This window comes from Onychostruthus taczanowskii, unplaced genomic scaffold, assembly GCF_017590055.1.
Source record: "Onychostruthus taczanowskii isolate IOZ18803 unplaced genomic scaffold, ASM1759005v1 scaffold74, whole genome shotgun sequence".
Classification (NCBI taxonomy): domain Eukaryota; kingdom Metazoa; phylum Chordata; class Aves; order Passeriformes; family Passeridae; genus Onychostruthus; species Onychostruthus taczanowskii.
Genome location: NW_024505229.1, coordinates 2,866,963 through 2,893,919, shown reverse-complemented (window position 1 = coordinate 2,893,919; position 26,957 = coordinate 2,866,963). Strand labels below are relative to the sequence as shown.

Here is a 26,957-nt window from a genome sequence, read left to right as displayed (position 1 = left end):
CTGCTCTCTCTGCATAAACTGGACCAGCTACAACAATTTCACATTGTGGCTGAGTTCAAAACATCCCCTTGGGGATGAAATGTTTATTGCAGAAGATTTTTAAGATGGTTCCTGAGGGAGAAAGGGACTCCCACCTCAACATCCTGGACAGACCCTGAGGACTGTTACAGGGACACAAGAAGCAGAGTGACTCTGTGAGCAGTGAGACACCCTAGGAAGGTGTGAGTGTAGGTGTCACAGCACACCCAGCTCAGCTGAGTGTGGCTCGCAAAGTTTCCAGAGGAGCTTTGTCTCTCAGACCTGCCCCACTGGCCAGGGGTGGGTGCTGCCTGCAGTGACCTTTATTGAGCAGGTTTAGCAGATCCCTGATGGCTGCAGTGCTCCTGGGTCCAGCTGCCTCCATCAGCCCTGGGGGATCCCTCAGCTCACACTGCCCAAGGATCCCACCTTTCCCAGGTCACTCCAGAGCCCTGCAGAGGTCTCCTGGGCTGTGAAGGGGTTTGTGCTGAGGACAACTGAGCTGGACAGAGCACGGGCCCCTTTCCCATCTACCTGGGATCTTTGAGTTGCTCCAACCCAGCCCAAACACAGCAGCAGAGCAGATGGGGCCAGTTTGGGGTCTGGACTCCACATCTGGGGGACACCACTTGAGGGGGGTTTGGTGAGTTTTATGCAAAATGTGAACCTCTGCAGATTCTCCCAGGCCCACCATTGTGGGCACAGTGTGCCCTGGGGGGACCTGCTCTGTCAGTGGTTTGGGACACAGCTCCCCAGTCCCACAGGGCATGTTTGCCAGGGTGGGTTTAACACCTGACCCCACACCTTGAAGCTTTGCATCCCCTCGGGATGGCTGCAAGTCCCTGCTCACAGCCAGTGCCAGGGGCTGGGGAGAGGCAGGGACAGGGATTGCTCTGCAGAGAGGAGTGAGTTACTTACAGAATCTTCAGGCTGTAGAGGCCAGAGAAAGCTTCCCCTGGGATCTTGGAGATCTGGTTTCCAGAGAGGCGTCTGCAGTGAAAAGAAGAGGCAGTCATGTGTCAACATCCTTGTGATGACAGTCCCCTGTCTGCAGAGGCTTAACAACTCGTCCATCCTGCCACTGTCCCCTCCAGAGGAGGCTGCAGCACCTGAGAGCTGAGCTTGGGATCATCCCCTCACCCAGCCTGAGGAACAGGCAAAGAAAATCCCAGCTCCTGCCAGACCCGAATCCAGCATTTTCAGCTTCCAGAGACAGCTCATGGCTTAAAGCCATTTCCTGGATAGACACAGCACAGAAATTACAGCACAGGTAGTGCCCAGCTTACAGACCCTGCTCCATGCCAGGCCTTGGCAGAGAGACTGGAGCAGTTTCTGGGAGAAAACAGGGAGAGCTGTTTCTGGACTGTCCCTAAATCCTGGCTGATGAATGAGGGCTGAGGGATGGGAGAGGAAGATGAAGCAAAAGCAACATCACAATGGAAAAATGGGACATATCTGGGACATAGACCAAAGAGCAGGGGAGAACATTCAGAACTTACTGAAAGAATTTATTGAAGGAAACCTGTGGGATTTGCCATTGTACAGTGTCACCTGATCTTAGAACTCAAAATTTAACAAGGCCCAAAGCAGGCTGGGGAATTAAAAGGTATTTGCATTTTTCACTGCCATTAGAAACTGCATCACTGTTATCATTAGGACTATGGTGGGGGAATGTGGTTGAGCCAGGACTGAAGTCCAGGACTCCTGAATCTAGGCTTGACCTAGAGAAGAGGTGACTTTTCTCTTTCTGCTCCTGTTTTGAGGACAAATATGGATGAAGTCCCAGCACCCATCAGCCAGAAATCATAAAGACAGGTTCAACAACCAGATGAAGACCCTAAATTGCTACTAAAATTGGGCAAGAAGCTTGTCTACTTGACTTGGAGTGGAATATGGCATCTCCAAAACAGAAACAGGGAGCATCATTTGTCACCAGGGAACATCTTTTGTGACCAGGCTCATCTGCACTCTCACAGAAAGTCCAAACCAGGTCCAAGAGGTTGGGCACAGACCTGGCAAAGGTAATCACTAAACTTTGACGAAGCTCATTTCTTTTTAGGCATTTTGTTGGGGAAGGAGACAGGTGTGGAGGCTGAGCAGTGCAATCCTGGCTGGAAGCAGAGTGCAGGGGAACCAGGGCTCTGCAGAGGTCACCGAGGGGACCGAGGTGTTCTGGGCAGCCAGGCTCACCTGTGGCAGAGCAGGCTGTGTGGGTGCCTGAGCTCTCCCTCCCCTCGGGAATCTGGAGCAAATCGCTCCCATAATGAGGCCTCTGACAGCATAAACAGCACAGGGTCGTCTCTTTAATGTGTGTGAGCAGGTTGGAACCTGCCTCCTGCAGCACATGATCTGCCTGGCAGGCTGGGCTATTTGTCACTTAGGGGCTGTGATTTGGGGTAATTGCTGCTTTTGATTGCTGATTTCCACATGGGAGGGAGTGTTGTCCGGGAGGCTGGAGTGCTTGCCTGGAGGGGAGGTGTTCCTGCACGGCATCCTCAGCCTGCTCCCTGCATCCTCCTCCCTGGCTGTCTGTCCTCACCTCCCCACAGCTCCGGGCTGCCAGCAGCTCACACCTACCCCGGGCTCAGTGTGCCTTTTCTGGCAGCTCCGTGCCTCTCTGTTCACTTCCCTGGGTGTGTTTGAGTGTTTGCCAGGTCTCTGAATGGATCTGGAACCTCCAGGTTACCAGGAGAGGAATGTGAAGCTTAAATGGAGCCCAAGCTGGGGCTGCTGGCCTCAGAAGGGTGGTGGAGAGCCCCAGATGCTGGTGGGACACATGCAGAGCCAGCTGGTGGCACCTCAGCACTATGGGTAACCCAGAACATAAGGGGGGAAATAACTCTGTGGTAGATGCCCTGGTTTCACTGGGTGAAATTAGAGGTTTCACAGGTGAATTTAGAGGTTCAAAGCATCCCCAGCCCCAGGTAAGGCCCCATGCCTCACTGTTGCTGCAGATGTTTCTGTCCTTGGCCGTGTTTCACCAGACTGTGCCTTGTCCCTGGGCCACCTCTGGTCTCTGGCTCTTCTCTCCACACCTTTGCCTCCTCCTTGTTACTGAGGCAGCCCAGCTCCTCTCCCCAGGGTTAGGAGTCCATGCCAAGCCAGGAGCAGGCACAAAGGGAGGCACCAACCAGCACCACTTCTCTGAACTCTCCACCCAAGGCAATTGACAGTGTCATTGGGGTCCAGGATGGGCTATGCCCACTTCTGTGCAGGGGCTGGGCATGTCTGTGTTTGTGCACACAGGCTGAGTTTTCACTTTCCTAGAGGGCTGCATGGCTGGGGCATGCACATAGGGTCTGGAGGTGTGGGTTTGGAGGTTTGCTAGACCTCCCAGGACAGGTGCTGCATGATGCAGGGGGTGCAGTGAGGGGTTCCAGGCAGAGGAGCACGGCTGTGCCACCTGTCTGAGAGCAGATGAGGAATGGGTGAGCTTTTGGGGTGTCCTGTCAAGGGTGATCACTGGAAACATGTCATAGAACTACAGAACTGTTTAAGTTGGAAGGGACCTTAAAGCTCATCTCATTCTACCCCCTGCCATGGGCAGGGACACCTTCTACCAGCCCAAGCGGCTCCAAGCCCTGTCCAACCTGGCCTTGGACACCTCCAGGGATGGGGCAGCCACAGCTGCTCTGGGCACCCTGTGCCAGGGTCTGCCCACCCTCACAGCCAAGAATTCCTTCCCAATATCCCATCTATCCCTGCCCTCTGCCAGTGGGAAACCATTCCCCTTGTCCTGTCCCTCCATCCCTTATCCCAAGTCCCTCTCCAGCTCTCCTGGAGTCCCTTTAGGCACTGCAAGGGGCTCTGAGGTCCCCTGGAGCCTTCTCTTCCCCAGGTGAACCCCCCCAGCTCTCTCAGCCTGGCTCCAGAGCAGAGGGGCTCCAGTTCTTGGAGCCTCTTCCTGACCATCTTCGTTTTCATGCCATTAACTCCTGTGCCAGTTCATGTAAGAGACCCAAGACATAAACATCTTCCTGTGTGTGACCCTTCCTCTGTCCATGATCACTTGGCAGTCTTCCAAGTGCTTGGTTCCCTCTGTCCCTCTCACTCAAACTCTCCAGAAATTCCCCTGCTTGGCAGACAGGCACCCATTGAATATATCTGCAGAATTCAGATCCCACAGGAAATGCAGTGAAATGGTTCCTTCCTTTCCATTTAAAATGGAACAATAACATTTGGAGTGATGCTGCCAGTGTGACATCCCCTGAGACAGCTCCTAATTTACTCCTTCTGTGGAGGAGGCTTGGGTGAATAACCCCACCAAGGAGGACAGAAAGGCACTGCCTTTGCCCTAAGCACAGGGAAGAGGAGCTATTCTTGCAGGGCTGAAATTCTGGTCCACAGCACATGGGCTCAGCTCTAGGCCTGCTCAGGGCTCTTTTTGGGACAGACTTGTTTCAGGGCTATGTCCTGCTCTCCTGAAGTTTACACTGTGACATAGGGCTGGGGAAAGAGAAAGCTCTGGATTTCCAGTGGCTGACAGAAGGAAGAGAGAAGGGGCAGGTAAAAGGGGAGGGTGGAGGGTGACAGCTGGATGTGGCTGGCTTGCTTCAGAAAGCTCGTGGTGGATTTTAGATTCTGCCCCCCCGCCTCCCCTTCCACCACTCCCGTGATTTCTGGGAACATTCCTCCAGGCTTTGATCTGCATTCCCAATACACTCCAAGTTGGAACAAACTCATGGTTTACCACCATATGGTTGCTGCTGTTCAGTTACCACAGGCTCAGCCCTCCTGTATCTTGGGCTTCTTGGTCATGCTACAACTTCCATGGCACGCCCGAAGGCTGTGCTGGGCAAGATCGCTCATGTCAGGTGCTCAGGCAGCTCGGTGATGCTCTTATCACTCACATTAGGAGGCAGGAACGTTGCCCATTGGCAGGACAGGACAAACATGTGTGTCCATATCCCAGTGAAATTCTCCCCTTGCCAAACTTTTATTGAGCGTGTCGGCTGCCCCTTTGATCTCCTGCTCGGGTTGGTTTCTCAAGCACTCACCCTCTCGAGGCAGTGTGCCCAGACTCTCCATGCTCTTGCCTAAATTGTGTCATCACACCAAGCCTGGGCCTTCCCCTGGGCACACAGGGGACCACAGGCCCCCTGTCATGCCTGAGTTTGTTCTTGTGCTGGTGCAAAGCAGGAATGAAGCCAATTAAGTCAACAAGTGAAAACATGGTGCATTTGAGAAAAGGGCCAGGCCTGGACTCTTCACACAGGAATCTGCAGCTGGTCCTAGTCTGGTATCTCCTGAAGATGCCTCTAATGTGGTCTCTGCTGTCTCACTCCATCCCTGAGGAGAAGACTGTGCCTGTTTCCAGCCCCGCTCGCTGTACCCCCCTCAAATGCCTGTTCCAACTCGATAGATTGATCGCATTTGTTCTTTTGTTTATGGTCCTCAAGCCAGTTTTCAACCCACATGAATGCTCATATGCAAGCCAGTTTGGATGCATTTGCCAAGTAATATTAGTAAGACACAGCTCCTTAATGAACAGGACACTGAACACCTTCACTCCATCTCTTTATATTATAAACTGCAAAGTTTTCTGTTTGTTCCCTCCAAATCTTCAGAGCAGTTTTCACTTTTGACTCTACTTTTGGTGCCCCACCTGGGGTACCCTAGATCATAGTTTTCAGGAAAACTGGGGCCAGCTATCCCAACTGGCAAGGATTTTTCAGTTGCTGAACACTCTCCCTGGTCTAAATGGAGTAGAAATAGAATGGAAATCTGTAAATTTTCAAAACATTTTGAATTTGATTTGGGCAGCTGCAATATCTTGGCCTCGTTGGTCAATGTTCATGATAGACAACCCCTTAGAAGCCCTTGTCTCCTGTCCTCACCTGCACCTTAGCCAGTGCTAAGGACAGCCCTCACGCCATGCACAGGGATGAGCTTTGGAAGGCTTCATCAGAGGAATTATCCTTTATCTCTCTCTGTGGTTCTGCTCACCCACTGAATTGATGAGCAGCACCATCCTCTGCCAAGGACTGGTGCCAGCCAGGGAGACAGAAAGTCCTGGACCAACCAGAGCTGGTCTCCTTTTTGCCAGTGAGTTATACCCTGCTGCCTTCTCTGCACGGGGGCCGTGCAGAATCCTGGGGAAACCAGAGAGGCCAAGAATTCAGAGCTGCAGCTCTTCAGCTATGGCCATCTGGAAACGGAGGGCTGAGCCAGGCAAGGTGACTACCAAGGGAGCAGTGATTCTGCCTCCAAATCTCAGCGTGGCAAAACAAGGCCATGGCCCTTCAACCATTTGTGTCTCCATGAGACCTGTGCAGCCTGATGTGTCATGGAACCCCACCAAAGCTGCTGTCTCAGGAGTCCCCTACTTCAGACATGTTACTGCACTGCTCCAGAAGCAGCTTCTCACCCCAGTGCCAGCACACGTGAGCATTGCCCAGGAATGCCAGCCCCACTTCCAGGGAGGAGCTGTCATTCCCAAAGAGTCATGCCCCACTGCCAGCATCACTATAGTGCTGCCTCCTCCAAGAGTGACATTGCCTTGGAGTGAGAGCCTGTGCTGAACAACCCTCCCAGAGTGGGTGTTCCAGATGCTGGGAAGCTAATGAGGGGTGGGGGTGCCCTAACAGCAGGCAAGGGCAGCCAGGAGCAGCGCTGGTGCCCCATAAGCTGTGATGGCTCCACTGGACCCACATGGGAAGGGGAATGAGACTTGCACTCACAGGTGCAAGGCAGGAGAAGAAGGTGCTGCATTCACGTTCCCTGCCCCCATGCCTGCATTTTATTTCATTTTGCTTTCGTGCCATTTCATTGTCCCCCAGGCTGGCAGAGAAGGTGACGGCGGGGCCTGAGCGCGTGGGGCTGAGCCCGCTGCACTAGTCCAGGGAGGAGCTGTCATTCCCAAAGAGTCATGCCCCACTGCCAGCATCACTATAGTGCTGCCTCCTCCAAGAGTGACATTGCCTTGGAGTGAGAGCCTGTGCTGAACAACCCTCCCAGAGTGGGTGTTCCAGATGCTGGGAAGCTAATGAGGGGTGGGGGTGCCCTAACAGCAGGCAAGGGCAGCCAGGAGCAGCGCTGGTGCCCCATAAGCTGTGATGGCTCCACTGGACCCACATGGGAAGGGGAATGAGAAAGGGTTTCCCTCACAGGTGCAAGGCAGGAGAAGAAGGTGCTGCATTCACGTTCCCTGCCCCCATGCCTGCATTTTATTTCATTTTGCTTTCGTGCCATTTCATTGTCCCCCAGGCTGGCAGAGAAGGTGACGGCGGGTCCTGAGCGCGTGGTGCTGAGCCTGCTGCACTGTGCTCCCCATGACGGTGAGTCCCTCTGCCCTTGGGGCCCGAGAAGAGGCAGGTGAAAGAGCCAGTGGCTGGGAAGGGGTCTGATCTTGCCGCTGTGCCCCGAAGCAAGAGGTGAATGGCAATGAACACCTGCCTTTGGCTGCAGTTTCTCTTCTTGGCACCGAGCGCTCGTGCTTGGATTCAAAGCGCGGTAACAAAGCCCTCGCCGGCAAACACATTTCAACATGTTATTATTCCCAGGCCGGCTTTCAAGATCTCTTTCTATTCCTTCTGTACTGATTGCTCTTGTTTCTCTTGGCTCCCAGCTCTGGCTTTTCAGGCTTCATTAACTGGAATTTATTAGCAACTTTAAACAATCTTCCTGCTGCCAAAAAAAGAGAGAAAGAAAAGAAGGGGAAAAAAAGGAAAGAAACAAAGAGGAGACATACTAAACTCTGGGCTGCTCCCTGCCTGTGTGAGGCCCAGCTCTGAACACCTCTATCTGTGCAGGTTTTCTTTGGAGGGAAAGTCTGGTGAGTGCCTGGGCTGGGACTGTGCAGCCTCTGGCGCAGCCTCTCCTGTCTCTGGAGGGGGAGGCTGGGGGGCCAGAGGGGAGCACAGCCTACTGCCACTGAGGGCCCCCTCCCATTGCCTCTTTAAAGGCAGCTGAGTCTGGAGAATCTGGTCTCTGGGCATCCCCTGGGCATGAGAACTAATTGCAATCACAATCCCTTCCTGAGCAGCTCTCAGTAAATACAAATGGCCCACAGGGCACACCTGAGGGCCTGCTTTCATTGCTGGACAATGAAGCTCTGGCAGTGAAAATAACTACCCAGACCACACAGGGAGTGAGCTGGAGCAGTCCCTGTACCCTCATCTGTGCCCTAACTGCAGCATCCCCCCTGATCTCATCAGGACATGTTCGGTGTCCAGAGCAGAGGGAGCCAGTGCAGAAATACCCTGTGGGACACAGCCTGCCTGGGCGTCATGAGTGGCTTGGGTGATGGCTCTGCTGTCCTCAGCACCCTCACGTGCCACCCTGCTCTGGTTTCTTCCTCACAGGCCTCCACCCAGGGTGGGTGTGTGCCCAGGACTAATGTGCTCGGGGCTCAGGTGGGCCCAGCAGCCCCGATGTACAGGGCTCCACAGCAGTGGAACCTGGCACGTTTGTCCTTGTTGTCCATGGGACGTGTGCTTCATCCACCCATTTTTACAGCTGTCTTCCCTTTTCCCATTATTCCTTTTCCTCTGCTGAATCCCAGCTCCATGCACAAGCTCAGCCATGATCTCTGATCTCTGACTTGTGTGAAACTTCACTTTCATGAGGAGCCTGGGGTGGTGCTAAAATAGAGGAACAGAAGGAGGAGAAGTGGTGAAAGGTGTGAAACACCAGCTGTCCTCCATGGGATCCTGGGCTCCTGGGGCTAAATCTAATGAGAGAGAAGACAGAATCAGAGAATCATGGGCAAGAGCATGAGGAGCCAAAGGAACCTGGGCTTTCTCTGACTGTTGAAGAAGGGTTATAGATGAAGGATAAGGGGTTATAGATGAAGGATAAGGGGTGTCAAGAGTTCTTGGGATATTTCTGAACATCAGATCATTTAATAGAATCTTGAAAAGGAGATTTGAAAGTCTGGGTTGAAATTGGCAAAGTTTTGCTGAGGAACCTCTGATTTTTTTGGTAAGATTCAAGCACCTAAGGTATCTTTGACAATAAAGCAAATATAAATTGAATTACCATTTTCTTTTAGGGCTTTACCAAAAGTAAAACACTATATGTTAAGAAGTAATCTGAAGATGAAACTATTTTTTCTCTCTCACGTTAAAATAAATTTTTGGGGTTGACCAGAGCCCCAGAGCATCTGTTTTTGTTCACCTTGAACTGAATTTTGTAAATTTTGTCTTTGGTTGCTCCAGCCTGTCACTCACCTGGTTTATCCAGCAGGTGATAGGGAACATAAGGCTGCAGATATTGAACTATTAGAGAGCACCCAAAGGAGGGCAGTGAAGGTGGTGAAGGACATTGAGGAGAAACCATGTGAGGGCAGCTGGGGGCACTTGTTCTGTTCAGCCCCTGGAGAGGAGGATGAGTGGCAGGCACTGATCTCTCTGTGAGCAGTGGCAGGACCCAAGGGATTGGCCTGATATTGTGTCAGGGGAGGGAACTGGTCATAGCCCCAGGACTGACAGAGTTCAATAATCATTGGGACCAAGGTGTGACTCTTGGGGATGGTGCTGTATAGGGCTGGGAGTTGGACTTGATGATCTTTGTGGGTCCCTTCCAACTCAGACCATTCTGTGACTTTGTGACTCTGTGTAGAAGGCAGACTGGGGCCATAATGCCACCCAAAACCCCTGGGGGCGAGAAACCTGCTGAAGGCTTTCCATCTAACTGAAGACAGGCATTGTAGCCAGGATGAACTGCAGCAGAGTCCTCTCCATTGTCAGCACTTCCCTGCTGGAGGGGGGACAGGCAGGAGGGCAGGCAGGCAGGTCTTCCTCCTGCCCAGGAGACACTGCCACTGGGATAGTGGGTTTGGGGTACCTGCACTGTCCCTCACTGCTCAGCAGGGCTTCCTGCTCTTCACTCACTTGGCATGTCCCAGCACAGGCAGTTCTGCCATGCGGATGAAGACAAAGGGCTTGGTCTCACGTGCTACGTGTCACCCTGGCAGCCACTGGGAATGTGTCCCAGGCAGATGAAATCAGCAGAGATCTGAGCTGTGAAACCTGAACAAACTTCCCTTGAGGATGTCTAAACAAGCAGGATTTGTTTGCTTGATTCTTATGCGTGTCCTGGCACAGAGGGCGATCCCAGCCTGAATGTCATGGTCCTGATGTAATGTTGTGGGATGAAAATTTGGTGAAGATATAAATGAAAAGAGCAGGGGAAATGCCAGGCAAGTTGCATTATTGGTCAATGACAGCCCTATGAATGCTGTACAAACTGTCCCTGTCTAGCTGTTGTTGTTGAAAGAATCACTTTTAATTTGCCATAATATACAAAATCCTTCCTTGCTTGATTTCCATAAATAGGATTACTACCTTAATGCTATCAAATTCAAGCAGGCACTTTGCTATGCATAGGTATATGATGCTGCAGTTTGCATTTCTTCCCCTAACTGTGATGTCAGTCCTTTCCAAAGGGGGACTTGTGACACATTGGACCTCCAGTAAAATGTTATCTAACACCTTCCAATTATTTTTTCAGATTTTCCTCTTTAAATTTTTCCCCTTTGCCTGTTTCATTCATAATTATTTTTGGCTGTGGCAAGCTGGCTCTTTTGGAACGTATGAATATTTATTCCTTGCTGGTTGAGGCTGCTCTGTTTGTACATGACGTAATCAGGACACGGTTGCTTGCAGCAAGACAACTGCTAACTGTACACAGCAGAGTCTGTTCTGCGTGTGTGAAAAGCCTCAGCACCCTCAGTGAAGGTGCTGGGTGCCCACACTTCAACATGGATGCTGATAAAATGAAAGGAGAAAGGCTGCAAGATGCCCACTTCTGCGGGCAGCTCTGGCTCCAAAGCCAGAACAGGATCAAAAATGCCTCCTTGTCAGCCTGTAAATGCCTGCTGGAGAAGGGGGCTTGGGTGGCTGGGGCCCTTACAACTCTAATGAATTTGAAATATAGACAGAGGGTGATCAGTTACAAGACCATTTGAAGTAAAAACCAGTAATATAAAATCACAGAATCCTGCAATGATTTGGATTTGGAGGGACCTTAAAGATCATCTCATTCCACCCCTGCCATGGCAGGGACACCTTCCACCATCCCAGGTTGCTCCAAGCTCTGTCCAGCCTGGCCTTGGACACTTCCAGGGATCATGGGGCAGCCACAGCTTCTCTGGGCAACCTGTGCCAGGGCCTGCCCACCCTCACAGGTGTTAGGGTGATATCTGTAATTCTGACATTTTAGAAAATACCATTTATGAAATGCCAGTGCTGTGCCTTGTGGTGGCAGCAAGATCTGATTCAGAGAAGTGAAAGTGTTTCATTTAGGCAGATTAAGTTGCAGTAACTGTTATATACACAGTAAGTTTACAACACACATCAAATGAAGCATTAATATTAGGATTTCATGAATGCAATAACAGTGTTTTGAAGGAATTGTGTTTTCCATCAGAAGCTGTTGTGTTGAAAGTACCAACAGCATGAGAATAACACCTGGAGGTATTTCTCATGGTCAAGTGGAGTAAGACCATACAGGTGCAATTTACTCATGCAGAAATGGTCAACCTCAACATTCTGCCCCCTGGGCTCCCATTTTTTGGGGCTCACAAAGGATTCCAGTGGTTTCTTGTGCTGCTGGTTAATTTTCACACTTTCAGAAGTGGGGCCACTCCTTCACTGACACACAGCCACATGCTGATGCCCAGGACTGAAGCTGCTGCTGTGTCTGAGTGTGTCTGCTCAGACCTCAGTGCACACTGGTGGGACACCTCAGCCTCTGGGGAAAGCTTTTTGGGCTGCAGTTTTGCAGGGTGGGTTCCACCCGACCTGCGAAGTGCCCAGGGGTTCACGTGTCTCTGGGCTGAGGAGCCTGTGAGGGGGACCCTGGCTGCTGAAGGGTGAGAGAAGCTCTCTCTTTGCTGGCTCTGCTCCACGGTACAGTGTTGATTTTTGAATGAGAGATTAGGTCCTCTTTTATTTGGCTTTTGGCACCACCTCAGCCTGAAGGTGATGACCTCAGTGAAACCTAAGCTGGAGCAGCAAACAAACGCTCTCCCAGCACAGTCAGCTTCCACCTCAGCCTGCAGCTTCAGGAACTGCACTGGAAGCTGTGGCCAGTGCTGGAGGACCCTCTGCAGTGTGCCCCCAGCCCCAGCACCCCCTGCCCGTGCAGCACCCCGTACTCACAGCTCCTCCAGGAAGCGCAGGTGTCGGAGCGCGTGGGGCTGCAGCTGGCTGATGTTGTTCATGCTCAGGTCTCTGGCAGGAAGCAAAGACAGAGGTTTCTGATCAGTCACGCAGTGGTTTGCATAGAATGAACCTCAGTGCCAGGCTCTGTGTCCCCTCTCTGCTAAGTGGGAGGGTGAGAAGCCTCTGCAAAGAGCATTTCAGCATTAACATCTGATCACAGCCTGGGCTCTGCTGCAGAGGGATGGAGAGGAGTAGCCAGAGAGAGCTGGCTCCTTCAGGGTGGTCTGCCGGAGCTCCTCCAAGTTATGAAGCAAGTTAGGACATTTCCCAACAGCACAAGCAGTCTTGCTGTCTCACAAGTTTTGGAGAATGAACAGGAAGCCCCGTCACACTGGAATAGGACAGCATGTCCTTGGGCCCAAGAGCATCTCTCTGTCACCATGGCCGTGCCAGCCCCCACAGGGAGATTTTCCAGTGTGTGGACAGACATCTGCTTTTGAGGAGACAGCAGCCCAGAGAGAAGGGGTCCATCCCACTGGACTGGCTTTCTCTCCACAGACTAGAGAACCACAACAGGACTGAGGGACAGAGGTTGGCTCTGTGGGTGACAAACTGAGGTCAGGAGGTGGAGGGAACCTGGCTGATTGTGCTTGTCTCACTCTGCCATCTCCAGCTAAAGGCTCATCTCTGCCTGGGTTCCAGCCTCTGGAGGAGGCTGTGCTGGTAGCCAGAGGGTCCAGGTTGGTGCTGAAGCCCTCTGCACACTACAGTCACTGTGAGCTGCCTGAGCAGAGCTCTCCTCACCTCAGGGTGTGACAGCAGCTGAGTCTGTCCTGACTGATTCAATACACAAGCTGGTATTTGGGGAAAACAAGGATATTTCCAGGCTGTTCTTGGGGTCTGACAGCTGCAACCCTGCCCTGATGAGCAGCTGCACGTGAAGAAACCCACGCTGCTTACCCCAAAGTAGATGGCTGTGTCCAGGTGAGCAAGGAAGCACTGACCTTTAAAGCTGAGCTAAGATGAGGCTGAATTGGAAGCTGGTGTGGTTAAACCCAGTGGGAATAGATGGGGCATATCTCCTAGTGAGCAAAGCAACGTGGGCAGTGTCATCTGGGTGCTGGAGAGCCTCATGGGAGGCAGAGGGGCTGCTCTTTGTCACTGTGCACAGACAGGACACAGCTCAGCTCCTCCTGGGACTGAACACACAGCCTGATGGGTGTGATGGGAAAACGAGGAGAAACAACAACAAAATAAAGGCAATTAGTTTACTCTTTCCTTCTGTGAACCTCACAGATTTGTGAGCCTGAGGAAGGACGTTCCCTGCCCTCCCAGTGGCACTGGGAATGTCTTGGCATTGGGAGGAGGCTCGTGCCAGGGACAAGGACAGAAGCATGAAGGAGAAAAGCCCCTCAGGAGAGCCCAGCAATGCAAGAGGGACCTCTCTGAGCTGTTCCACCTGCTCAGAGCACCTGAGATCTCACAGGTCACACAGCAAAGGACCTGGAGCATCTCAGCTGGCTTTGGGCTCTGGGTAGGAAATTGCTTCACTGAAAAAGGGGTTCACTGAAAAATTTACTGAGATGCCTTTGTATTCCTCAGTAAAAAATGCTGGAGTTTTGCTGGTAAAGAGCAGAACACCCGGGGGGCATAGGCTTCTACATTTTGACCACTTTCCACAAAAAAAATCCCAAACCACCATGTTCTAACCAGCTGTGTTTGGCATTGGTGTCACTGCAGGTGACACATCAGGAAGGATGGAAGTTGTCTCTGCATATTCTCTGGAGAGGTGTCCTGTGAGAAAACCATGCACTTTTGTGAGCCCTTTTGAAAATACTCTTGGAGAAGTTTACTTTTTTCTTTATAACTTTCTCTTTTCCAAAGAGGTAGTAGAAAACTCGCCAAAAATCCATGTGAATTCAAAATTCTGTTTTCATAATGAGTGAAAAAAAGAAAATTATTGTCTGCACTGTTTTGTGTTCAATGCTGCATTCTATATTTTGGTGATCCTGGGATACAAGGGTTAAAATATTATTTTGTGCTGCTTCTATTTTTATTTTTAAACCCCCAAGGGCAGTTGCTACTTAGCACCCATTAAAACATCTTTTTTTCCTACATCAAAGTGTCTCCTGTTTGTGTTCTAATGAATCTGTCTGATGTTTTGACATGTTGTGGAACAATGTGAAAATAACGAAAAATAATGTAAAATGAAAGACTGTGAGAGAAAACACAGATCTGAAACATCCAAGATCTCCTTGAAACTGTGAGGTATATTCCTTCAGTTGCCTTCTGCTGGCAGTGTAGAGAATGCCCCTTGCCTGCCACTTTCCAAGCCTCAAGAACTGCCTTCTGTGTGCCCAGGTGCTCCCCAGGTGTGGTGGGGACAGTTGGACACCTGGGTAGGTGGTGGCTGCAGGGATGTGCAAACTCATGAGTCTGGACCCATCAGGATGGGACTCCTCAGTCCTGGCAGCAGCAGGGCTCTAGGTGGCTGAGGATATGGGAGAATATCTCTTATTATCTTCTAGAATCCCAGATGGTTTGGGCAGGAAAGGACCTCCAAGCTGACCTCATTCCACCCCCTGCCATGGCTGGGACAATTTCCACTCTCTCTGGTTCCTCCAAGCCCCATCCAACCTGGCCTTGGACACTTCCTTCCTCCTGCTCTTATCCATACCCAAAATGAACAGAATACACTGGTTTCTGAAGAAATCTTCCAACAGGCAGAGGAGAGATGCCATGACCCCATCACTGTGGCAGCCTCACAGCTCCACAGAATGTGGCTTTCCTTTCAAAGCCCCCCTTCCCTCCTGCAGCCCTGGGGCTCTGGTCATAGGCAGTTCTGGACACAAGAGGGTCTCTCCCACCATTTCTTTGGGCAGTGAAGAAGAGCCCAGCCTTTTTTCAAGGTTGTTACATAGAAAATATTTTGAGTAATTTTATTTAAAAGTCACTGATGTTTTGGCTGATTGAACACTCTGGTGGTTTGCAGCCCTGCAGGACTCAAGTGTAATACATCTACACTGACAACCCTGGAAAGGGCACCCCAAAAGGGCAAATCCTGGCAGTGGTTTGCCAGCTAATGAACAGCAAGGCAAAGGTTCCAGGGACTCAGTTGTGCCATTAACTCTGCAGTGTGACGTCCTGCAGGGACCCCCCCAGCTGCTCCTCCAGAGCGGGGGACTTCACACCCGACTTGCTGTGGTGGAATTCCTGGCCTGGCTGTGGTGTGAGGACAGCATGGAATGTGCAAGGACAAATGGTATGAAGGAGGAACAAATTCCTCCAAGGGCTGGAAATAAACTTCCCAAGCACAGCCCTGGACCTGGTGATTTTTCTAGCCACAAAAGTACGAGATGTTTCTCCACAGGCTGTCCATGCTTGTGTGAAAGCTGAGGCACAGGATTCTTGCCTGAAGTGTTGTGGGAGTAAATATTTGACTTATTACTCATTTAAAGATGTTGTTGACTTGTTGCTGTGTTTTCCCAAGCTTGTGATTTTCCTCTTAGTAAGGTTTCTTATGTTATGTACATCCCCAACACATGCAAGGGTGGAAATGCTTCCTGTCAGAGCAGTCAGAGAAGCTGTTTATCTCTTCAAGTGTTTGGGGGTGGTTACTTCAGTCAGCCACATTCAGTTAATTTATAAGGAACCCATGGTGTTTGAACCTTGCTGGATTTTTTTTTGTGCAGCATCCAGCAGAATAAATAGGGATCCATGGATAAATGGGTCAGGGGCTCCTCTGACCTTTCTCAGCTGTGTCAGTGACCTTGGCTTTCCAAGCTAGGGCTCTCTTCTGAGTGACTGAGCATCCAGGGAAGCCAAACAAATGCTGGGTCACTCATGTCTGTGCATGGCCCTTGTCATTTGCACTGGAGAAACCATTCCAAAGGTGAGGTTTGTACCAGAGAAGGCAGAACAGAAATGTACAAATGATTCAAATCCCAAAGTCCCTTAAATTCTAAAAGAAATCAGAAAGGTAGGAGAAGAAATGGGGTGTTGCAGCTTCACCCAGGCTTGCAGTGTAGGACCTGCAGCGGAACTGTCCCGATTCTTGCCTTTGAGTTCATGATACCACTCAGCAGTGGTGCCCTGGCACAAGCCACCCCTCTCCTGTCCCAGAGCTCCCCTGTTCCTCCTTCCCCAGTGACTGGTCTGCTCTGTCCTCTCTACAAAATATCAAATAAAAGCAGGAATTCTTTCGCTGTCAAATCATCCTTCATGGCTGTGGTCTGGACTGCTGCCAGTAGAGTGAACAACTCTACTACTCCCCAAACTGAAACTCTGCTCCCACATCACCCTGCTTACCCAAGAAGCAATGCCTTTTAATTCCTTTTGCATTAGGTTTAGAATACACCTATGCTTTCAAATGGCACTGCACCAAAGCCATCATGGCTATAATTAGTGTGATTTAACTTTCCCCCCTTCCCCAACTAATTCTAAACATTTATCGTAAGCATTTCTAACTTGTACCTGCAGGAAAACTGAGACACAGTTCATGGAAACTGAGCTCATGTGATTCAGCCTCAGACCTTACAACTCCTCTGGCCCTCGAGGGGTTCCTTAAATTATTTGCTTTGATGTCACCTTCTTTCATGAACAACCTTTGATTATTCACTGATTAGCTGATCTTCCTTACCAAAAAATGAGGTGACACACACAGGGTGCTGGGACTGCCTGCCACGCTTCCCACCCGTGCTGGGAGATGGTGACCACAGAGTTTTAGCTCAGGGGTGATATGAGAAAAGAGATCAAAAGTGTTTTTCCTTGGCATTGCTGCTGGGGCAGGCTGTGTGGGTGCTCTGAGCCATGGATGTCCCTGTGGGGAGCGTGCAGCCCCTCTGGGAGGGGGCAAAGAAGGCACCTGCAGGGCTTGGACCTGCCTGCTCTGGGACAAAAGGACAGGATTTTCTGCTGCTCTAAGGGGGCTGCACAAAGGACACCCTGCAAGCTTGCCTGAGATGGACCTAAGCAGCATCCCCAGGATGTTCCTCTAAGGACAGCAGGACTGATGCCTCTCACAAACCCAGGGCATCTAAAGCTGCCCACTAAACTGAGGGAAGATGAGCCCTGCCCAGGAGCCCCACAGCTCCTGATGTGTGTCTTCCCAGGCACAAAGCAAAGTGTTTCCTCAGAGATGGGCTGCAATTAATTAATGCAAGCAGAATTAATGCAGGCAGAAGCCAACAGACCTAAAGTAACACAGGTTGAAGCCACCCTAGAGCAGCACAACAGGACCAGGACTGCTCAGCCAGGAGGGTTTGAAGGGGAAACTGCAGGGGTAGGGTTTGGCTGAGGCCAAGCACAGACACCTCAGAGCCAGATATGCATCTGTCCCTAGAAAATTGCACAGCTGGCAGAGAGATTCTCCTACAGAAAGAGGATCTCCTACCTGTGGCTGGGAGAAGACATTCCCCAACCACCTCTGTCTAGTCAAAAGGGACAGAAGGTCTGGTCCTTAGCTTCAGTCCTCAGAGGAGCTCCCCATGGGTCCCTCTGTCACTCAGCAGAACAAGAAGCCTGTGTCTTCCTGCTCTTTCAGCTGCCTGCAAAAATTTTGTTCTGCAAGGTTTCTGCAGCTCAGGTTGCTGTTCCTGGACCTTCATGGAGCCCACAATGGGGCACTCCATGGGCCTCTGGCTTTCCTGGCTCCTCAGTGAAATCCAGTGTGTAGCTACAGCTGGAAATGAGGGCAGACATGGCTCCAGTCACCGGACAAGACTTTCTGTATTTTGGGAAATAAAGCTCTTGCTCCCTGTTTGTAAGGAGGCAGAGTCACCCCAAAGGACAAATCTGCCTGAGATCCTGGTTTCAGCCTACAGGAAGCTGCTAAGAATCCTGGATGGTGACTGTCTTCTCAGCCCCTAAATTGCTCTGCTGTATGAATATGTTCATATTTTTCAAGATGTTCAGGATATTAATGTGCTCTCTCCCCAGCCCAGGCTCAACCCAGCTCCTCTCACTTTTGGTGCTGAACCTGTGGCTTCCTGGACCATAAAAAACTCCTTCCTCACACTCAGGCAGGTGAGCAGAAATTTTTGTGACTGTGAGGAGAAGCTAATGACCTGGTATCCTTTTGATTAATTAACTGCACAATTACAGCATTAAGGCCTCCCAGTCCAGCAGTCTGATTTCTAGGGGAACTGAACAAACCAAACCAAAATTCCCATCCTTATCCTGGAAAGGCCCAGCAAGGCCTGTTGTTGTAAGGAATGAAACACCCTGAAATCCCTGGGTGCTGAGCACTGTCTGTGCCTCTCTCCTGTCCACTCTCATTAGCATCCAGTAAAAATTCACAGTTACACCACCAGAAAAGAAGGCCAAAGGCAATAAATGATGGTTTCAGAAATACTTCAGATTATACCAGAGTGATTCATAAAGGTTCTTACTATCTCTTTTCCTCTTTATCTTGAAATCTCCAAGGTCACCACAAAATGCCTGGATTGCCTGGGGCAAAGCTGGGGCTGAGCATAGAATGGTACCTGGAGCCATAGAACCAGCTGAAATTCTTCCTAACAGCCTGCAGGTTGAAAACTACAGTAAAGGTAGTCTCCATAAAGAGAAGGAGAAAGGGAAGATAAAGAGATCAAAGTACTAAGAGCTCATTTACATCACACCATATCTGGAGGCACCAGCGCTGCTTCAATCCCATATCACTGCAATGGGCAAGAGCAGAACGTGTTTCTACTCCCACCTCTCCACATTTGAAAATAGATCAGTCATCTTAGATCATCCCCCACGTGTAGGCCCTATCCCAGATCTCCACAACATTTCAATAATAAAGTCTCAGCCAAGGCCAGTTTGGCAGGGTGAGATTAAACCCATTCCGGCACCAGAAGGTTTTAGAAGCTGGGTCTGTGCAGTGAGAGCAGTGACCCCTGGCAAGTAAAGCTCTGCCACTCTGGCTGCTCCTCCTGCACCCCTCCCTGTACCTGTCCTGGCTTTGCCCTGTGCCAGGTGCCCTCCAGCGTGGGAGCAGGAAGGGGCTGAGCAGGGCACTGATGCCTTTCTGCCCACGGGAATGGCTGGTGTGGGAAACAGAAGAAATCACTTCTAGAAACCCTCTGCCAGGTCAGGGCTGCCAGCAGATCCCATCCCACCCCAGGGCCCCCAGGGGCTGCCAGGGGGAGTCAGGGGAGACAGGAGGGTGTGGGGTGCAAGCACAGGGCAGGTGGAAGCTCAGGGCACTTGGCAGAACAGGCTGCAGCCAGATGGAGGAGAGAGGGCTGGGAACAGCAGCCCCTGTGCCAGGGGCAGGAGTGAGACTTGGATCAGAAGGGCACTCTTTCCAAATAGAAAAATTGTGAATTTTGCATAGTGTGTCACAGAATCACAGAATCATAAAATATCCTGAGCTGGAAGGGGCCCACAGCTCCTGGCCCTGCACAGGACAGCCCCAAGGATCTCCCCATGTGCCTGGGAGTTGTCCAAATGCTCCTTGAACCCATGGAGATTTTTCTCCTGGGCTCTATCTCCTGTCTGTAGCTGTCCTGGCTCCCAAGGAACATGGCATTCCCAGGGGAAAGCCCTTGTGCTGTGAGGAGGCAGGGAGCACATGGCTTCTCTGTCTGGGTGCAGCTCTGAGGAGCACGACAGGCACTGACATCCCCTGACCTGTACGAGTGCCGTGGTGGCTTCTGTGCCCATCACACCAAGCTGGAGATGGGGAATCTCCCACACCAAACAGGGGCAGGCTGACAGAACCCCTGCCATTCTCTCTTTCACCTCCCAGACAGAGCAGCCAGTGCTGCAGTCTGCTTTGAGTTGGATATTGGGCAAGAAGCACAATTTTTCTTTTCTGTTACCATTCTGTAAGTTCATGTTTTTGGTGATTGCCATGAAAGAGAGGTCCAGAAGGAATTGGTTTGGGTTGATCAAAATAATAAAAACCATGTTGGTTTTTCCCCCTGCTTCAGAGTTCACATTAAAAAAATCATCCCAGAAAGGACATCCTAAACCAGAAGTAATTTGAAAAAAAATGCTTTCTGTCCAGAAAATGTCAAAGCAAATGTCTCAACCTCTGTAAAACTCCTTTTACACGTTAGCTTAACTTAATAGGGTTCAGGGTGGCAAGTGGATGAGCTGGGTCAACCTTAACATTTTCATTAGTGTGAGCACATCAAATCTAAAAGAACCTCTAAACTAAAAAGAAATATTGGGGCCTGAATGACAGCAAGGAACACCTGTTTAAAGCAAGAAAAATGAGATTGCAAGTATATGTCCTTTCTTCCCACCATGTCCTTTGGAGCAGCCACAGCCCAGCAACATCCTGACTTTTGGCAACTAAATGGTCTCCACTATGAAAAGTGGAGGCTTTTGAAAGAGAATGAAAAGAACCTCATTCTTTTCTTGAGTGAAGAAATTAGTTCAAGAAAAGAATGAAAATGAAAAGATGAAAGAACCTCACATCCCCTTGTGTCCAGAGTGGGGGGTTCCCTGTCCTCCTCCAGGTCTCTGCTGCATTTCAGGTCCAAACTTGCCAGGATTTTTGGGGACAAAATTTCTCCTGTGGGAGGAATTATTCTCTTAACCTGGAACAGCTACCAGGGAAAGGTGAACCCAGGAGCATCTTCCTCTTTACTGCCCAGCCAAAGCCTTTTGAGCAAGAGAAGGAGCAGCAAACAGCAAACCAACACACCGGGTGCATGCCTAGCATTCCCCATGCAAGTGTCCTTGAAACCAAAAGAGTGTTGGAAATGTGTCCCCTCCCAAATACTGCAAAAATCCACCCAGTTCTGGAAGCAGGACAGCAGGTCAAGATCAGCCAGGGATGGTTTTAAGCCACAGGGCTGTTCTGGGCAGCCAGAAACTGCCTGGCAGAGGCTCCTGCACAGACTGGAGCTGTTCTGGTACCACAGTACCTCAGAAAGCAGCTTATCCACTGCAGCCTGCCCTGCCTGCTCCAGACCTCTCTGGGCAGTTTGCCCCAATGCCCAGAGTAAAGGGATTTACAGCCCACCTGGTGCCAGCTTCATGGTGATCCAACCACTCTTGGAGCCCACATGGTGGGAACAGCAATTAATTAATAAATGTTCCTGGGAGAGTATTATTCTATACTATTACACTACATCTTAACTGAATCTGCACAAGCACTCAGCTCAACTCAGCTGCCCAGAATCTCGTGACTGTCCCAGCAGTCCCAACACACACACCTGGATTCAATTGGTCAGTGAATCAAAACACTCACACCAGAATCCAATCACCAATTCCCTTCAGTTCACCATGCATTCCACTTGTGAACAACACAGGAGCAGTAAATTACATAAGAATTGGGTTTTTTTTCTTTCTCTGAGGTTCAGAGAATTAGAATCCCAGAAAATCCTTGGGAAGTTGTGCCTTGCTTTTCTCTGTGAAGAGAAATGTGGCTACACAGACAGGAACAGGAGATGGGACAGGGTGTAAGGATCTGGGTCAATGTGCACATGCAGAGAGCAAGGCTCCTGCTTGCTGGAGATGAGTGAGGAGGGTGTGACAGAGGGCATGATGCTGGTTTGATGCAGTAGGATAATGTAATTTTTATGTACACATTGCTGGTAAAGAATTGTATAGAGTCTCTCTGTACAGACCCAAGACAAAGATACACAACAAATTAACGTTGAATAAATTTCTCTGTGGCTATTCAGGGTGATTGTTCAGTGCTACATCTGGCTCAAGGGTGCCTAAATCACTGATTCCCAGGACCAGCCAGTGGGTCCAGGCAGGTTGAGGGCAACACAGAAGCAGAGATTATTGGAAGTTTTCTTCTTGTGGCTCCAGAGGCTCTTGGTGAATTTCCCTGAGCAAACACCTGAGAGTGACAGGCTGGCTGGGCTGGAGACCTTGGGTCACACCTTGTGTGACCCAAGTGCTTCCTGGGTGTGTACTTGGCTGGGACTGGCTTTCAGACCACCTTGGTACCTTAGCCAGGTCAGAGAATCTGCTGAGAGCTCTGCATCTCCTTTAGGGAGCAGGCGGAGGGGAGGAGGGTGTGGGTTGCACACTCCTGCCACAGACATGCTTCCAGCTGCACATGGGGGCTCCTGTAGCCACTGTCACCCACACCCTTCCTTTGATTGCACGAGCTCTGCACAAAGCAGATTCGCCCCCACATATTCTGGAAAAGTATCAGTTGGAAGTCTAAGGAAAGGCAGTACTTGGATTAGGGAGTTCCATCTCTACTGGGAGCTGAAAGCCCTCGTGCACTCTCTCTGTGTGCCCACCATAATGAGCTCCTTGCTCATCTGGCCCAGAGCAGCCACCTCTGTCCTGTTTCTCTTCACTGCACACATCCCCCCTCTGCTGCCAGCCCTGACCCCAGGGCTGTCCCATCCCTGCAGCTGATGCCTGTTGGCCCCAGCCCTGCTCCAGTGACCTCCAGATCACAGAGAGCTGATGGCCAAGCCCGTGGCTGCTGGGCAGGAGCTCCATAGCCTGGAACTGCCAGAAGTGCAGGTCAGCACTCTGGGTTCTGTCACACTGAGAGAGTCTGGCAGCACTCAGCTTTTCCTGTCACTCTCTGGCTGGCAGGAAATCAGAGCAAGGCTCTGACAGGTGTACAGTCACTGTGGGTAAGTGCTGCAGGAGTGGGGAAAAAGCTGCTGAGATGGAGAACTGGGACAAGGCACTACTGGAAAGCACTGGGCCAGGCTGCCTCTCTCCTTGGAAGCCACATTTCAGTGGGTGTAACACCAAATCATGTATAGAATCATTAAGGGCCTCCAAGTCCAGCCTTTGACCAAATGCCACCATTCAGCTAAACCATATTATGGTAAAGTACCACATCTGCACCACTGCCCTGGCGACAGGCTGATCCCAAAGTCCTGAGAGTGGCAAGTAAACAGTAAAGGAGAACTGGAAGGTTGGAGTAGATGCACTGCTGAACCTTAGTGCAGTTTGTGCCTGTCACTACTTGGAAGTAGGCAAAATTTGAAAACTTCTTACAGGGGACAAAATCTGATAAATTTTGTAGTTGAAAATGTCTGAATGGCTGATTGAAATGCTTTATGCTCACATCAAAACATTTCATTCACTAAAAGCCAAGCCATGACAATGCAATATTTAATGACAGGCAGCACCTGCACAAACTAACCCGAGGCTGAATTTGGACAAATCAAAAGTAAAATGAAACCCCAATTGAAACAAAATCCTTCACTTCAGACTCAAACATCTCCAATATGTTTTCATTCAAAAAATTCTACCACATCTCTGTTGCCTGGAAACTTTTGCATTTGATGAAGAGCAGTTTTTGCTCTAGGAAGCTTACTCAGAGAAAAGCCTGGCCCCCCTGGGCAATGCAGGGGGATCCTTTGGCTGCTCACAAGCAAGTTACCATCTTGGTTCCCTGTGGGTGCCAGGCACTGCAGGAAAGGCACTGAGGGAAGCCTGGTCCTGATTCTGAGTTGTGCTCAGGCTCAGGAGCTGGAGGTCCTGCACTGTGCCCACAGGGATCTGTGACACCACAGGCTATCCCAGACAGCACTGAGAGCCCCTAGGGGGGAAACTGCATCCAGTCCCAAAAGACTTGGGCAAAACTTTGGGCAAACAAAGAGCAATGGCTGTGTCCAGCCCAGAGCTGGCAGAGACACCTCCCAGCTGTGTCTCTTGTCCTTCAATCCCGGCTGTGTCCCTTGTCTTCCATATGCTTTGAACCCCAGCAGCTCCAGCTCAGCAGCCCCTGGGCAAAATGTCTGAGAGAAACAGAAGAGGTGGGAAGAATTGTGCGGGAATAAGAACCCCATGCCTCTGTCTTTTGTCATGGATTCAGGTGCCCTGAGCTCAGGTTATGCTCTCCAGCAGCAGGGAGGTGCATCACAAGGATGCAGGATGGATCAGGCTGGGTGCAGCTCTGAGCAGCCTGCTCTGGTGGCACCCTAACCCTGACCCTGTCCCCTCCCTCGCAGGGGAGTTGGAATCAGATGTGCTTTAGGTTCCCTCCCAAACCAAGTCAGTCTGTAATTCTAGAATCCTATGGTTCTAATCCCCTGCTATGCCCTGAGAGGAGCTGCCCATTGCAATGATGGGGCTGCAGAACCTCCCTCAAGGTTCGCACTTTGCTGTTTTATTCTGGTTTGTGCCTTAGTGACTACTTTAGTCACGAGTGTGAGAAGCAATTGTTTAGACAAAGGACTACCTGTGCAGGCTGGGATTTTCAAAGACACTCAAGTAAGGCCCTGAAAATTGCAAAGATCAGCAACAGCACGTCTGCAGAATGGCTGCCTTGAGAGGAGACAACCTGGCATAACCTAACACCTGCTGAGCAGCAAGGCAATGTCCAGGGCTTGCCTTTCAGCTCACTTGTCTTGGAGGTGGAGTTCTCTGTGCCAAAACAGGGCAGAGAAGGAACAACTATGTCATGACAGAGCTGAATACATTTAATACACTCAAGCAGGAAGGGAAGGCAATAATTCACCCTGGAGCAGGACTGCCTTGGGATGGTCTGGCACAGCAGATGATTTATATTTAGAGCTGGGCTTGGCAGGTGCTTTTATGGAACAGAAGTTTGGTTTTCAATTGTATTCAACCTGTCCCAAAAGTTTCTCAAACCATTCCAGCTTGTGGCATGGCCAACTATTAACTAGGTCAGTTGGGAAAGAAGTGCACAAAACTGCCCTCTTCTGTTTCCTGGGAGCTGGGTAGTGCTGGGTGCTGCCAGAGGCATGACACATCAGTCAGAGCTCAGAGCCTCTTCAACATCCTGCCCCAAATATCTGGGTGGACTGGCAGAAACCCAGAGCTGGGCTCCCCCCCTGCCCCAGTGTCTCTGTCTCTCTGGGGGTGCCTCCCAGTGAACCCCGGCCAGCCCCGGGGTGGCAGACAGCGGGGGGACACTCTCTGGTGCCCCGAGGGCACTGATGGCAGCTGGGCTAGCCACCTTTACAGCAGAAGAGACACTTCAGACATCGGTAGAGGGTAAAAGGTGACTCTCAGCAGGGGCCAGCCCAAGGTTTATTCGGAGCTCCTCAGGAGCCCCACACCTCAGTGGGCGCCTTGCTCAGAGTAAAACAAAGGAATCTCAAGGTTACATTTAAAGGGGGAGAAGAAACCAAAGGTAGATACATTTGCTGACCAATAAAGGCCCTGAAGGGATGAAACCTTAGGGAATGGACATTTGGGATAGCATATGAAATAATACTTGGGGGGCTGACCCCTGGCCTCGGACTAATCACTCAACAACTTTGACCAAAAGCTCTAGACACAGGGGATGGGATGCTGAGTGTCTGACAGAGAGCCAGGGCGGGGATTTGGGGATGATCTCAACCCAGGAGAATGATTACACAGGTAGAGGAAGGGGGTACAAAAAGGGGTACACCACTTGGGGAAAATAAGGGGATACAAAACCAAAATGATTAGAAAGTATTACAAAGTATAAAAGCACACTATAACACCCCAGCCCTCTCTCCTGCCCTAAGTATCCCCGTGCTGCCATGCTGAGAGCACTGAGATTGAAAGGCCAGTTGAGAACACTGAGATTGAAAGGCCAGTTGAGAGCACTGAGATTGAAAGGCCAGTTGAGAACACTGAGATTGAAAGGCCAGTTGAGGCCACATTTTCCCAGCACTGTGGCAGAAGGACACACAACAGGTCCATGGGGCTGTCCTAGGAAGGGTGTCCAGGATGGGTTTTGCAGCAGCCCTGCAGTGTCAGCCTGTGAGAGGCCGTGGCCAAGGCTGATGCTCCTGCAGCCGTGCTGGCCACTCAGCAGCCCACAGAGGAGGGGTGTGGAGGGGGCTGGGGCACCCCCAGCCCTGTGCTCACAGCCTGGGGGCAGCTGGCTTGGCCACTTCACTCTGGAACCTTGATCCCTGCTTTGGGCTCCATTAGACAAGGCTTTGCTGCCAGAGCTGTGGGGATGGACAAGCCTCTGCTGCTGGCCAGGCCTGCATGAAATGTTTGCCTTCATCATGAGATTCTGAGTAAATGAAAACTCAAAAAAAAAATTGCTCCAGCAAATGTTTCTGCCTTCCCTTTATTTTGTGTAGGAGGATGAATTTGCAGAGTGAGAAGGGAGGTATCACCTTAACTCAGGGAAGAAGAACAGGCTCTGGGGGATTCACAAGCCATCCCTGCCTGAATTCCAACGGCTGAGATTGCATATGGGGATGGAGTCAGGAAAAAGAAAAAAAACCCCATAATTTGACACAATTCTGAACCTTAAATAAAATTTAAAATAACTCTTTTAGTATCATTAAAGTCCTGCATCTAGAGTTTTACAAAAGCTGAGCTGCACTGGCTTTCCTGCTGGTACTGGGGTGGAAAACCACAAGACTGATGTTAGGTGCAGAGATATCACTGGGCATCTCCCACTGATACTTGGAAGGGCTGTCAGAGGCCATGGCATGAGTCTGGAAATGGATTTCATCTATTTGCCTTCCCCCAGCACCCCGGCACCAGAACTTTCGGGGTGCACAGCCCAAGGCTGGGGCTGTGCCCAGCATATCCCCCCTGATGCTCCCAGCCTTTGCCCAGATTGTGTGCCAGGCTGTCTTCAGTTGAGAATCTGCTGGCAATGTGTGTGCAGAGCTGTGCTGAAGGGCCCCTAACTCATCATCCTGCAGCTTCCTGTTCATGTTCTCACCAGCTCACTCAGGCAGTGACCTGTGTCCAGGGCCACAACCCAGAACTTGGAAAACTCGGTGAGGCAGCCGTCAGGAGGGGCTGTGACCAAGCTGTGTAGAGCTGTGCACTGAAACCCATACTGAGCTAAACCAGCCTCTCAGTACAGACATAGCACCTGCCTGCGGCAGTCAAGAGCCTAAGCAATGTGAGAGCCTCAAGTTTTGGATGCAACAAAGTGGTGTTTTGCACCTGAAAGGATGGTGAAGTGTTGGTGTTGCTGCTGGAGCGTTTCCTGGT

General features: G+C 50.7%; 1 protein-coding gene across 1 annotated transcript in view; it reads right to left on the bottom strand.

Annotated features, from left to right (window-relative positions):
- The window catches only part of LGR6 (leucine rich repeat containing G protein-coupled receptor 6), a 147,441-nt gene that overhangs the window by 80,839 nt on the left and 39,645 nt on the right, over window positions 1-26,957 (bottom strand). The window contains exons 2-3 of the mRNA XM_041422531.1: window positions 12,123-12,194; window positions 937-1,008 (exon numbers count right to left, since the gene is read on the bottom strand). Coding sequence (XP_041278465.1) covers window positions 937-1,008; window positions 12,123-12,194 — 144 coding nt within the window. The remainder of the gene's footprint in view (window positions 1-936; window positions 1,009-12,122; window positions 12,195-26,957) is intronic.